Raw genomic sequence first — 13,772 nt, forward strand, 5'->3', positions numbered from 1 at the left:
AAGCATTCTCCCTCAATTGCACTGTTGTTGTTGTTATTATTATTATTTTGCAGATGCTCTTCAAATATATCTCTATACTCATGACTTTTATTTCTAGACTTTAAACTAGATTTTAAACAATGTAGCACCACTTCAGATGCAATGCAGTCTGTCTTCCTGCTTCTTTTTCTAGCATTATGGGAGGCTATACTGAGTAGTGACTTGTACAGATCCAACAACTGAAACTCTGAAGATCCTCACCCTTCTGTTTACAAACTTTGCAAATCTTTTTCTTCCACAGAATCAAAGAATCTACTAATTCTTCCCTTTATCTATCTCTCCCCTGACTAGTCAAATCTTGCCCACATCATGCAACTTACCAAAATCCTCTTTTCTAAAACACAACAGTGAAGTCTATCTCCTTGCCTGAAGTTGGAACCATTAGTTGCACGTAAATTCTAAATATTATTGCAAACAATCTGAAATCTCAAGAATGGTTTAATAAAAAACTAACAGAATATATCATATTCTACCACTATATATTCTGGACTCTAGAGGACATAACTTGATTCATAATGTAGTCAAATTATAAAAATGTTAGACACTACTTTCATTCACTTGTTACAACTAACTCAAGGTGATGCTTCTCAAACCGTTCTAGCAAAATGCCATTGAACAGGAAAGAGTAATGTATATATTCCAGAATTCTTAACTTGTAACCCAAGGCAGCACAACAGAATTCCTTTAATGTGTGTTTTTACCTTTAAAATTAACACAAAGGGCTGAAGGCTGCGGCTGAGTGTAGAGCCCATGCTCAGCATGCAGGAGGCCCTGGGTTCAATCTCCAACACTCAAACCATATATAAATAAATGAAATTATTAAAAATACTCTCCTCCATAAATACATTTGTTTTCTTCTAGAAAGGACATTTGATTTCTTTAGCAACAAGTCAAACAAATGCTCCAGAAAGGGGCACTTGGTCTAACCTAGGATTCTGTATACCCCTGTAACCCCCACACCAGAATATAAAACATAGAAGCATAGGTCCAGCTCTTGAAGGAAGCTACTGAAGGCACTACTGTTGAAATTAGAATCCAACACTTTTACTTTAATAATTTCAGATTAGAATCCTACAACGTTGTCCCAAAATGTCTTTGAGTTCCACTGATGATTCCCCAAATACCTTCCAGTTTTACTTAAATTTTTATCTTTTATACATTTTATAAGTACCTGCACATCGCTTACTTTCTAATAGCTTAAAAGCATAGGGCATCTTGAGTACTCTGCCCCGGGTGCCTCTTCATATTTTTCCTACACTCCCTTAGAAATACTTCTTTTCTTTTCCAGTGGGCAGGGCTCATTCCTCAAGGGGCTATATTCTATCCTTCGTGAACATTACAACAAAGGCGAGAAGCAAGCGTCATAACCAGGGGTCCCGAGAGCCCCCAATTGCCAGGGCACCGCTTTGGTGTCCCAAGAAGCTCCAGAGTAGAACGCCAGCGCCGCCTCAGCTGCAAATAACAATCCTAATTACAGTGTCGCCAGCACCCTGTCATTAGCTTCCACCGGGCCGGTTTCCACTCGAAGAACAACCAACACCTCATCAGGGCAAGTTTCTCTCGGATCCTAGGCCGCGCCTGTCACGATCTGGGTCGCGCCCCGCTGACCCCGGCCGGGCAGCGGGTGCAGTCACAGCCCGCACGGCGTCCTCAGCTCCGCCCGCCCCAGGCCCCGGATGTGACGGCACCGCCGCCCTCGGCGTTTGACCCCCGGGACTAGCGTGAGGGTACCCCGGAAAGGCGCCCGAGGAGGGGGGTCTTCCATTGGCCCGCCGTCACCACATACCCAAGTGAGAAGGCTCTCGCACAGCTCCACCCGCTCCAACGACTCCACGTTGAACATCTTCCTCTGCTGGGGCTTGGCAGCGCCTCCCCACCTAGCCAGAAACCGCCGCCGCTCGGCCTGGGGTTGGTCCGGAGGGTCCGGGCAGCTGACCGGGCCTCTGGCCCACCTCCTTTGCGCTCCCTGGCCGCCTAACACTCGCCAGCACTGGCAGTGTGTCCCGCACCGTCACCCCCGTGCCCCTCCTTCTCCTTTCACTCGGGACTGCGCGCCGCCGCCAGCCCACGACCACGCCCGCCAATCCGCGTCCCCGCCCCCGGCCGCCTCCACCGCCTCCAGCGAGCTCCGCTGCCGGCGAGCGCCGCGGCGGCGAGCCACTGCGCACAATCGAATTGCACTCCGCCCGCGCGCCCCGACGCTGTCCGCAGCGTGCCCGACGCGCACGCGCCAGGCCAGCGGCGCGGGTCTTCCTCGCCTGCCAGCCCGCTGGCGCCGTCACGGAAGCTTAGCAGTGCGCGTGCGCCTGCGCCCGCATTTCAGATTGTAAAGGGGCCGGCTTGTGGTTGCCCTGGAGGGGTGGCGGGGGCATTCCCCGGAAATAATCTTTAATCTCTGCCACCAGGAATTGGCGAGGTAGTCCACTGCGGTGGAGAGGTACGCACCCCCACTTCCCGACACGAGTGCGTCTTCGGCCACGCCCCCGAACCCAGGCCCTTGGATGCGCGGGGTCGTCTCTGGGCTGCGCGCGGGAGTCGCTGCCCGCGGGCCAGGGAAGTCCGGGCCGGGTCCGGAGCTGCTCGGCTACGGTGGGACGGCTAGGTGGAGGGCGTCTGGGTGGCTTTAAGTGGGTTTGGCCCTCCCTGAGGGGAGTCATTCGTTCTCTGTTGGGTCTCTTGGAGCCTCGATTCCCCGAAAACTTTACTTGAAGTCGGAGAGGGTGGACACTAGTTCACCTATCCTTAAGGACTGCAACAGTGCTTAGGCCCTGTTTCTTCTGGTGTTCAGAGTAGGCTTCCCTTATAATGAAGAGTAAATTATTGTCGCGTTCTCGCCCTTACAGACGCACCATCCTCCATAGGTATACGGATACATTTTAAAGCAATTTAGTTATATGCAGAAACTTGCGTGACATACATGTTTAAGGGCTAATGAATGAAACACTCAGCATTGCCGGCTCTTCAGGAGTTTCTTCGCCCATACCTGTGTTCTTCTGAGCGTAATTCCATCCCAATAATTTTACCACCTATGTATGCATGCAGTTTGGTTTTTCTTTGTCTGATTTTTGAACTTATATGAATGGAATCATATCCCGTTATTTTGTGACTTTCAATTAATATTAAATTTGTCATTATATAAGGTAATTTTCATCATTGGTATTGGGTGAATTTAGCAGTGTATCCAATCTGGTGTTGGACATTTTGTTGAGGTTTGAGGCTGCTCAGAACAATTGCTATAAAAATATGTGGACTCCATGCAAAGGTGCTGGAGTTTCTAAGACACGAACCTTGAGGTCCTGAAAGAATTGTAAATTCACAGGGTGTCCATAGATACTATATAATACAAAACTTTTATTTATAATGGTGCAAAATTAACTTCCCAAGACACATTTTCATTTTGTTTCCTGGAGTCCACGCCCCGCCCCCTTCCCATTAATAAGCCCTTGCCTAGCATGTGTAGGCAGTGGGTTCAGTCCCCAGTATTGCAGGTGGCTAGGAGGGGATGGCGGGGGGGGGGGGGGGGGGGGGAGTATATATTCTCAGCACTGAGAGCTGTCAAGATATTATTGAGTTTTTAATGACGGCTCGCAGATTACTAGCTAACTGCTCACACATGATGATTTATCATTATTTTGTGAATGCAAGAAAATGCTACTTGTCCCTTGACGTCATTTTTTGCGGAGGAGGGGGTATCAGAGATTGAAATCAGGTGTGCTTAACTACTGAGCCACATCTTCCAGCCGCTTCTTTCTTTTTATTTTGGACAGGGGGTCTTGTTAAGTTCCTTAGGGCCTCACTCAGTTGCTGAGGCTGGCTTTGAACCTCAGCCCTTCCAGCCTCTGGAATAACAGTCATAACGCCCATCTCCACCTGAAGGCTTCTCAGTGGTCTTTCTTGCAAACATTCTTCCTTACACCAAGCGGGGAAAGCTTTTAGAAATTAAAGTGTGAATCTCTTTTGCTTTTGGTTCCTGTGTTGTTACCTCAGAATCTTTGTCAAACCAGAATTCCTTCATTCCATACTAAGTTGTTTCTGTAGATTACTAGTCACTGTAAGTGACTATGCCCTTTTAGACAAGTAAATAAACTCAGTAAGTATATGTTGTGCTGACTTTATGCACCTTGTCTTTGGATGTGACCATTGGTCCTGTCCCTGCTGGAGGGTCTATGATATTGTAGTAAGCATCTTTATTCCAAGTTTTCAAGGCTTTGACACAATTGATCTAAAGCCTCCTTTTCCAAGCTTGACTGCTTACCCACATTGCTTTTCTGCATGATATTGCAGTGTTTTGAGATTTTATTTCATAGTCCCACTTTGCCTTTATGAAAATTTTATTAAAAGTTTATTGAATGAGTAATTGAAGAAGCCATAAGGCCATCACATTTCTATATGAACATGAAACCCTGAGTTTCTCCTTTGTTCCAAGAAGTTCTAGAATTTCCTATTTTCTCCTTATTATTGTGGTTTGTTTGTTTGGTTTTTGGTTTTGGTTTTTATTTTTCTCTCTTCCCTGAAGCTCAGGGAAAAGGCTCAGGAGAGGTGAATTGAACTTGTCTTAGCTGTCTCCCTATTCTGGCTAAATGGAAGCTAGTTGTCTTCTGTAGATGTTTATCGGATTCCAGTGAACATGGTAGTGGCCTGTATGGTGGTGTTCCCAGATTCATCCAGTCTTCCCCAGAGAACAGATACTTAGAACTTTAATTAAAGAGATGTTGAGATGCTTTATAGTATTGAGTTTTTAATAATGGCTTGCAGAAGATTATTAGCTAACTGCTTACATATGATGATTTATCATTATTTTGTAAATGTAAGAAAATACTACTTGCCCCTTGAAGTCTTTTTTTTTTTTTTTGGTACCAGAGATTTAACTCAGTTGTGCTTAACCACTGAGTCACATCTCTCAGCCCCTTCTTATTTTTTTCTGGAGACAAGGGCTTGTTAAGTTACTTAGGACCTCTATTGCAATATTACAGGACACAACTTTTATCATCATTCTGCTGATTCCTTGGCAGTTACTAAAGGTAATCAAAATGTTATGTCTTTCATTTTCTAAGAACCTGTAAATTGTGCTCAGCAATATGTTAAGTGCTTTATCTTTATATTCTCATAGTAAATTTCACAAGGTTACACTTTTTAATTTTTGTCCAAAATAGCAGTTTGATGTGATTCAACCTAATTTTATGCATTTTATATATGAGAACGCTGAGACTCAGGCTTTACGTAAGTACATAGTTGTCTGGCTCCAAAGCTTATGCTTTCTTTGCTATATTAAGCTACTATTCAGTAAGATTTCGATAGCTAAGCAATAGCAAAGCCAGTTCCTCTTCAGACTTCTATCAGTTATACCTTCCAAGACCTATGGTATTTTGTTTTTGTAAATACTCAGAAACAGAATACTAATAACTTTATTTTCGTATTGCACAGGATCCTATGAAGTAAATTAAAGGTCATGTTCCATACATTTAATAATCTTGTTTCTGGGTTTCAAGTAATCAACATTTAATCGCCCCTATACCATGTAAGCTTCTGCACTGCTCAAGGTTCTTGAATGAAAGGAGTTCATAACACAAAGATCTTAGCAATTGACATGCCCTATAGTCCATTTGGGTACCTCTATTTGCCCTTCAGGATGTCTTAGAAAACATCATCAGGAAATAAAATAACTAACTAGGTGATAAGAATGGGTATAGAGCCGGGTGTGGTGATGCACGCCTGTAATCCCCGTGGTTTAAAAGGCTAAGGCAGGAAGATTGCAAATTCAAAGCCAGCCTTAGCAATTTAGCAAGCACTAAGCAACTCTGGGAGACCCTGTCTCTAAATAAAATACAAAATAGGGCTGGGGAATGTGTCTGCGGTAGAGTGCCCCAGAGTTCAATCTCTGGTATCAAGAAGGAACTTTGAGGCCTAATTTGCATCTCAATGGAAGAGGCAGATACTGGCTTTGTTTTTACTCTTAAAGTAATACATACTTAAGAAGGATTTAAAATATAGAACCATATCCTGGGGAAGATGATGGTTTGGCCCTTCCCTTTCAGCACCCCCCAATGAATAACCACTTTAAACTTGGGTTTTTATCTTGCCCAACTTTTTGCTTTGCTTTTTTTTTTTTTTTTTCTGGTCCTAAGGATAGAACTCAAGACCTCATTTATAACATCTTGTAGTACCATTGAGCTACAGCCCTAGCCTGCGACTTTTTCCTATTCTGAAAACTGAAAAATGTTTTGGTGAAAGAAACTGAAGAAACCATCTAGTCCAACTTTAACACTTGCAGAAAAGGCGAGGTCCTGGGAGATGGTGGGGTCTCCTCAGCAGAACTGGAACTAAAATCCAGGCTATTAATATCCAAGCAGCAAAATGGGCTTCAATTAAGAAACTGCGCTGTCAGATAGAATTGCCTTACAATATTGTTCTAAACCAGCATTGACTATGAAAAACAGATGTTGGAGAACTGTAATCCAGATTGATTTTGGAATTCATCTTTAAGACTGAGTTATTATGTCAACTTGAGTAGGAAATTGTGATCTTTTTGTATTGTTTATCTCCTATTCTCTTAAATCGACCATCCTCTTTCCAAACTGAGGTTGTAGTATAGTACCTTATTTTATCTGATTTTAGGGCTCTTGATTCCTTTTTAACTCTAATCAAGCTATGACAAAGTATTATATGGTCCCTCAACATAGACCTAATACCATTAGTAGATCTCCATGTGACAGAGTACACTTTTTTTTTGTTCTCTCAACAATGTTGGAGTCTGCTGTAAAATGATTCAGATAATGTTATATGTTATAATATAAATACCTAAAGTATCCTGGATCTCTGAGCTGTTGAAGTATGTAGGAAATAATATCTTAAGGGTTTAATTGCATAGAAGTCAAATTATGGACAGGATATACACATGTACAGTAGAATTTAATCACATTATCACTGATTACACATGGAAAGACAGGGAAACAAATATAAGGCATCTTTTTCTTTTTTGTGCATCCCAGGGATTGAATTTAGGGCTTTGCACATGGTAGGTAAGCTTTTTTTTAACTACTAAGTAGTAGGCCGCCTAAATGTATAACATAGGAGAAAATATGAGTAATATAATTATAGTATATTTGTTGGTGCACTTAACTTCCAAAGCACTTTTGCCTCTGTTTAATTTGGTTTAATTCTCACAACTCTGAAGTAATTAGGTTCAGTAATTAGAGGCCAGGAATCTTGACAGAGATAGCATTTTGATTATCTTTGAACAAATACAAGTAGGTCTTGCTGCCTGTAGGACTTTTGACACTGACATTGCATTTCTAACTTAAAAAGAGGAAACCTATTTAAAAAATTGAAGTTACCTAGCTGGCCTATCTTTGTATTATTGGAGGTTCCTCCCTACCCCTATTTTCAGCTAGCAGTTAATTTGATTGTTATTTTGAATGAAAATACTGAAATTAGAGCTCTTTGTCTGACTTTCTTGGTATGTACCTTCATAAAGGGGATTTGAAATCTGTCATTAGAGAGTTCCTGGTCATCAGGCTATTGTTATGTGTAAGCTTACTAAACTGGCCTTTGATCTTTCTTTTTCTGCTTAGTTTTCTTCCATGAGAGGTATTTTTCTTATTAGTTATTCAGTTCAGATTCATTTCAAAGATATTAGACTTTCACTCAAAAATTTCCTTGTAACAGAGACTTACCTGATTTATGATGATATTGGATTAAATACTCTTCCAATGTAATAAATTCTATAAATGCAGAAATTTATTTCAGTTCTATTACATATATTTAATTTAATATTTTCTTTATTTCCCTTTAAGTTTGAACTTTATAGTTTTGTCTTCTGAAGAAAGAAGTACCTGTGATATTTAATAGACTCTTAATTGCTTGGGCTCTCTCCTGTCTTACCTATAGAACTGGGTACTACCGTTTTTCTCTGGTTTAGAGTATGGGAAAGAGAGTTTTGTTTTCTTCCTCTTCTCTTCACAAGGAAATGCAGCCTCACAGTAATTTCATATTTTCAGAAAGAATTCTGAACAGTAAGCTGAGTTTAGTTTTAGGTAGGATTAATAGATTTTCAAGCATCCAAATTTTCACTAATTTAAGTAATCTTAGTATAAATATAAATGTCCTATCAGCTAACCATCTTTTGCTTTTCCAATTACACTGTAAGTATAGTAAGTGACTTATTTATGTAGATATTTATTAGGTTGTCCTGTGTACAGAGCACAACATAGGAATACAGGAATATTTGTAAAATGCTATAATATATTTCCTTTTGCATTCATACATGGTAAATTCCATAAGACATACATATTTAGTGCTATGAAGGAGAAGAGTAATCTGATGAACTTGAAGAATTTCTTTGGTATTCAGGAGTTAGAAAAGAGTAGTTGGTCAAAAAAAAATTTTTTTTTTTGATGCAGGATCTCACTGAGTTTCTTGGCCTCCCCATTACTGAGGCTGGCTTTGAACTCCCCATCCTCCTCTTTCAGCCTCCCAGCTGCTGTGACTACAGGCATGCGCCAGGGTGCCCTGCAGCAGGAAGCTATTGTTAAAATGTTTATCTAAGGGCTGAACGAACTGGCACACACTAGAATCCCAGGGACTCTGGAAGCTGAAACAGAAGGATCATAAGCTCGAAGCCAAATTCAGCAACTTAGTGAGGTCTTAAGTAACTTAAGGAGAACCTATCTCAAAAAATAAAAAAGGGCCAGGGTTGGAGCTCAGGGATTGAACCCTGGGTTCAATCTCCCTACCAAAATAAAAAAGTCTAAAAAATGGATGATAAATTATAGTAGTTGTTTTAAAGGAAATAGCATTTTGTACTCCCCAAAATAATGTTTCTGACAAATTTGAAAGAATTCATTAGTAGGGGAATCTTCACAAGAGTTGTGGTTAATGTACCTTACATTAAGGGAATACCACAAATGCTAATTATGTTAGAAGTCAGCTATACTTACATTACTTTTACTGATATATTTCATTTGCACTGTGTCATTTGTACTTTTGTCTTGTTTCTTCATATTTTAGACCTGGAATGGCCAGATATCAAGGTGAAGTTCAAAGTTTGAAACTGGATGATGATTCAGTTATAGAAGGAGTAAGTGACCAAGTACTTGTGGCAGTTGTGGTCAGTTTCACTTTGATTGCTACCCTGGTATATGCACTTTTCAGGTGAGACTAAAAGACAAATGAATTGAAATATTATATATTTCTAAAGATCATTGATTCTTTGACTCCTTGTAATATATAGTACTTAATATGAAATGCAAGTAACTGATCTCAATGATTGTATATATTTGCTAAAGTATTTTATTTTCCACTGGGTTCTGAATGCTAACATTTTTCCTAACTTACCCAGCCATCATCCATTCTATGGGAATATCATAGTGTGAAAAAATTAATTTTCATATTTGAATCTACCAACTAGTAGGTAATATAGATAATAAGAGAAATATTTTCAGATTTTAAATGAAAAAAACTGAGAAAAAAAAAAAGACTTACTATAGAGGAAATTAAGATTAGAATCAATTAATCAAACTTAATTAATTAACTGTTCTAGAATCAGGAATAATATTTAAAGGTCTCAGATGTCTATATAACAATATGTAGACACTAGATTTTTGTAGATTTTTAATCCCCCAATTACAAATATGTTTCCTGTAAAACATTTGTAGAAAGGATTATTCAACATTTTGTGGACACTTGGGGGGGAAATGGTGATTTATTCTTTTATCTCTGTATTGATAATCTCTTATTAGAATAATATAACCTTGATTTCAGTAGGATATTTTATGGAGTGATACTCCATAGTGTTACTTGGTGATAAAGTTGTGGATATAATCAGGAAATGATGTCTTGGTGATAGCAGATATAATTGAATTCATAACTGATTTGTTAATTGTTTTTAAGAATACTGACTAATGTTTAATATAAACTAAATAGGAGGATGCTCTATATTACTGAAAGACTATCCTTGGGCCTGTTATATTCATTTTTTAATAGCAACTAGAGTAAAAAATACTAAGAAACAGGCTTATTAAATTATCAGCTAGGAGGCTAGTAAAACAGTGAAGATTTAGAAATAGTCAACTCATAAGTCAACTAACCTTTTTTAGGCATGCCATTACTGACAATGCATGGCACACAAATGTGGAAGTAGGGAGCAGACCTTGGATCAGCAAGCTTTTCTTGATTCAGTGGCAGAGTCAATGGTCAAATACCTGATGTGGCTCATTTTTAGGGGGTAAAATGGCTACTGGCTACTGGGCTGTATATACAGCCTTCGCAGAGCCAGGCCATGGGAGGAGTTAGTTGTTTTTTGCAGGCCCTTTTGGGGGGCAGGGCAGGGCCAGGTCATGGGAGGAGTTTTGGTATCAGGATCATTGAGGGTGGGGCAGGAGGACTGGTAGGGAACCATAACCTTCAATTACCACTCAGTGGGGAAAAAATTCAACAAATGGTGCTGAAACAGTTGGGTAGCCACATGCAAAAGAATGAAACTGGACCCATACCACCACAAATTAACTCAAAATAGGTCAAAGATTTAAATGTAAGAGCTAAAACTATAATATTTGTGATGAGTTTGCCCTGAATGGGTTCATGTATTAGAAGTTTGGTCTTCAGAGTGGTAGTGTTAGAAAGTGATGTGGAAGAGCTGGGGTCTAGTGAAAGATTTTAGGTCATCAAGGGCACTGCCCTTGGAAGAAATTAATGCAGTTCTAGTTGGATCCCCAGTTAGTTCCCATAAGAAGAGCTGAGTTGTTAAAGAGCAAGACCTGCCCCTCCCTGGTCCCTGGCTTCCTGTCTCACCATTTGATCTGGCATGCACTCCTGTCATGAGACCATTTACTATGATGCAGTATGATTAGGGGTTTCCTCACCACTTTCTTCCACCAAAATTGTGAGCTAGATAAACCTCTTTTCTTTAGTATCTAGCCTCAGGTATTTTGTTACAACAGTGCAAAACAGACCAATACAGTACTTTTGGAAGAAAATATGAGTGAGTAAATCATGACCTTGGTGGTTTTTTTTTTTTTTTTTTAGTTAATGATATACCTTTATTTTATTTATTTATATATGGTGTTGAGAATCAAGCCCAGTGCCTCACACATGCCAGGCAAGTGCACTACCTCTGAACCACAGCCCCAGCCCATGACCTTGGTTTCTGGCAAAGGATCTTAGATATGGTACCAAAAGCATGAGCAACAAAAGATAAAGTACACCAACCAAACATAATCAAAATTAAGAACTTTTATGCTTCAAAGGACATCATCAAGAAAGTGAAAAGATAACCTACAAGAATGGGAGAAAAACTCAATAGTGGTCACTTTGCAGACCAGACTTCTGTCATTCTCGCGGCTTGTTCTGCTTCCTCCGAAACCATGTCTGACAAACCCAATACGGCTGAGATCGAGAAATTCGATAAGTCGAAATTGAAGAAGACAGAAACGCAAGAGAAAAATCCTCTACCTAAAGAAACAATTGAATAAGAGAAGCAAGCAGGCAAATCATAATGAGGTGTACACCACCAGTATGCACTGTACATTCCACAAACATTGCCTTTTTATTTTACTTCTTTTAGCTGTTGAACTTTTTAAGATACAAAGAGATTAGATCACATATATGTATATATGCATATACATACAATGGATACATATTCAGCTTTAGAAAGGAAATTCTGCAGTCCCACCAAACATTTAAAGAAGAATTATTACTAGTCTTTCTCAAACTTTTCTAAAAACCCAAAGAGAAAGGAACACAACTTATTCTCTGAGGCCAACAATACCATGATACCAAAGCTAGATAAAGACATTACAGAAGGGCTGGGGATGTAGCTCAGTGATAGAGTGCTTACAGAGCATGTATAAGTACGAGGCCCTGGGTTCAATTCCCAGTACTGCCCCCTCTAAAAAGTACCTTATGGAAAAGAAAATTACCAGCCAATTTCCTTGATGACCATATATACAAAAATTATCAAAATACTAGCAAACCAAATTCAACAGCACATAAAAAGAATCATACACCATGATCAGGTGGGATTTACCCCTGAGATGCAAGGATGGTTCAGCATATACAAATCAATGCAATAACAATATATTACCAGAATGAAAGACAAGAATCATGTGATCATCTTAAGATAGACAGGAAAAATTTTTGACAAAATTCAGTGTCTTTTCATGATTAAAAAAAAAAAACAATAAATTAGGTATAGAAGGAATATACCTCAACACAGTAAAGACTACATATGACAGGGTCACAGCTAACATATTCATTAATGAAATTCTTAGAGCAAGGAATAAGACAAGGATTCCCACATTTATCACTTCTATTTAGTGTGGTACAAGAACTCCTAGCCAGAGTTATTAGACAAGAAAAAGAAGAAAAAAAAAACCAAATAGTAAAGAAAGAAGTAAATTTTTATTTGTTTGCAGATGACAGTTTTATATATGGGAAACCTATAAAGACTCCACCAGAAAATATAACAACTAATGAATTCAGTAAAGTTGCAGGATACAAAATCAACATACAAAGATCGTTACATTTTCAATACTGCACAGTGAATTATCCAAAGAGGGAATCAGGAAAATAATCCCATTTTCAATAGCATTAAATACAAAACTTTTAAGGACACCAAAAGATCTGTACACTGAAAACACTAATAAAAGTGTTGAAGAAGACACAAATAAGTGGAATAATATCCTGTGTTTATGAATTAGAATTAATTTTCTTAAAGTGTTCATACTACCCAAAACAATCTACAGATTTAGTGTAATTCCTTTCATTCCGAAGTCACTTTTCACAGCACTATTAAAATTTCTAAAGTTTGTGTGGACCCAGAAAAGATCCCAAATACCCAAAGCATTCTTGAGCTAAAAGAACAAAGCTGGAGACGTAGTGCTATCTGACTTCAGAATTGACTATAAACCTATAGTAACCAAAAATAGAATGGGGGCGCTGGGGATATAGCTCAGTTGGTACTGTGCTTGCCTCACATGCACAAGGCCCTGGGTTCAATCCCAGCACCGCCAAAAAAAAAAAAAAGAATGGTACTAGTATTAAAAACTGAGACATCATAGACCAATTGAAAGGAAAAGAGAGCCCAGGAATAAATTCATTTATTATCAGTTGATCTTGATAAAGTTGCCAAGAGCATAGCAGGAAAAGGTAAGTGTCTTTAATATAAAGAATGTTTGGAAAACTATATATTCACTTGCCTAACAACAAAATTGGACCCTTTCTTCACATATATAAAAATTAGTTCAACCAGGTGCAGTGGCACATACCTATGATCCCAGCTTCTTGGGAGGCTGAGGCAGGAGGATCCCAAGTTTGAGGCCAGCCTTGGTACCTTAGCAAGACCCTGTCTCAAAACGAATAGGGCTGGGGATGTGGCTCAGTGGTAAATCTTTTTCCTAGCATTGTAAAGTTCTAGGTTCAATCTCCAGTGCTACCAAAAAAAAAAAGAAAGGCAGAGAACCTAAAGAGACATTTCTTAAAAGATATACAAATTGCTAACAGGTGAAAGAAAAAATGTTCAACCTCACTTATCATCAGGGAAATGCAATCTAACACTCCTCCAATGAAAAATTATAGTGAAACTGCAATAAGATATCACCTCTCACCTGTTAGAATGGCTATTATCAAAAAGACAAAAGATAGCAAGTGTCAGTGAGAATGTAGAACAAAGGGAACCCTTGTACATTATTGGTGGGAATGTAAAATGGTGTGGTCACTATGGGAAACAATATAGAAAT

At 39.3% G+C, this 13,772-nt stretch overlaps 2 protein-coding genes and 1 pseudogene across 7 annotated transcripts in view; 2 read left to right on the forward strand and 1 right to left on the reverse strand.

The window, feature by feature from the left end:
• Hook3 (hook microtubule tethering protein 3) overlaps positions 1 to 2,115 on the reverse strand; it is a 123,524-nt gene extending 121,409 nt beyond the window's left edge. For 5 of the 6 annotated variants that reach the window (XM_071610155.1, XM_071610156.1, XM_071610154.1 and 2 more), the window contains exon 1: positions 1,826 to 2,115. In XM_071610155.1, coding sequence (XP_071466256.1) covers positions 1,826 to 1,882 — 57 coding nt within the window. In that variant the 5' untranslated portion in view covers positions 1,883 to 2,115. Of the gene's footprint in view, positions 1 to 1,225; positions 1,428 to 1,825 lie in introns of those variants that run through there. The other variant, XM_071610157.1, reaches the window with a different exon arrangement.
• A 181-nt stretch (positions 2,116 to 2,296) lies between these two features.
• The window catches only part of Rnf170 (ring finger protein 170), a 38,012-nt gene continuing 26,536 nt past the window's right edge, over positions 2,297 to 13,772 (forward strand). The window contains exons 1-2 of the mRNA XM_027923742.2: positions 2,297 to 2,476; positions 9,046 to 9,189. Of these exons, the coding sequence (XP_027779543.1) occupies positions 9,053 to 9,189 (137 nt within the window). The 5' untranslated portion in view covers positions 2,297 to 2,476; positions 9,046 to 9,052. The remainder of the gene's footprint in view (positions 2,477 to 9,045; positions 9,190 to 13,772) is intronic.
• On the forward strand, positions 11,379 to 11,531 carry LOC114082582 (thymosin beta-4-like; annotated as a pseudogene).

Source organism: Marmota flaviventris, chromosome 3 (assembly GCF_047511675.1).
Source record: "Marmota flaviventris isolate mMarFla1 chromosome 3, mMarFla1.hap1, whole genome shotgun sequence".
In the NCBI taxonomy this organism is placed as follows: Eukaryota; Metazoa; Chordata; class Mammalia; order Rodentia; family Sciuridae; genus Marmota; species Marmota flaviventris.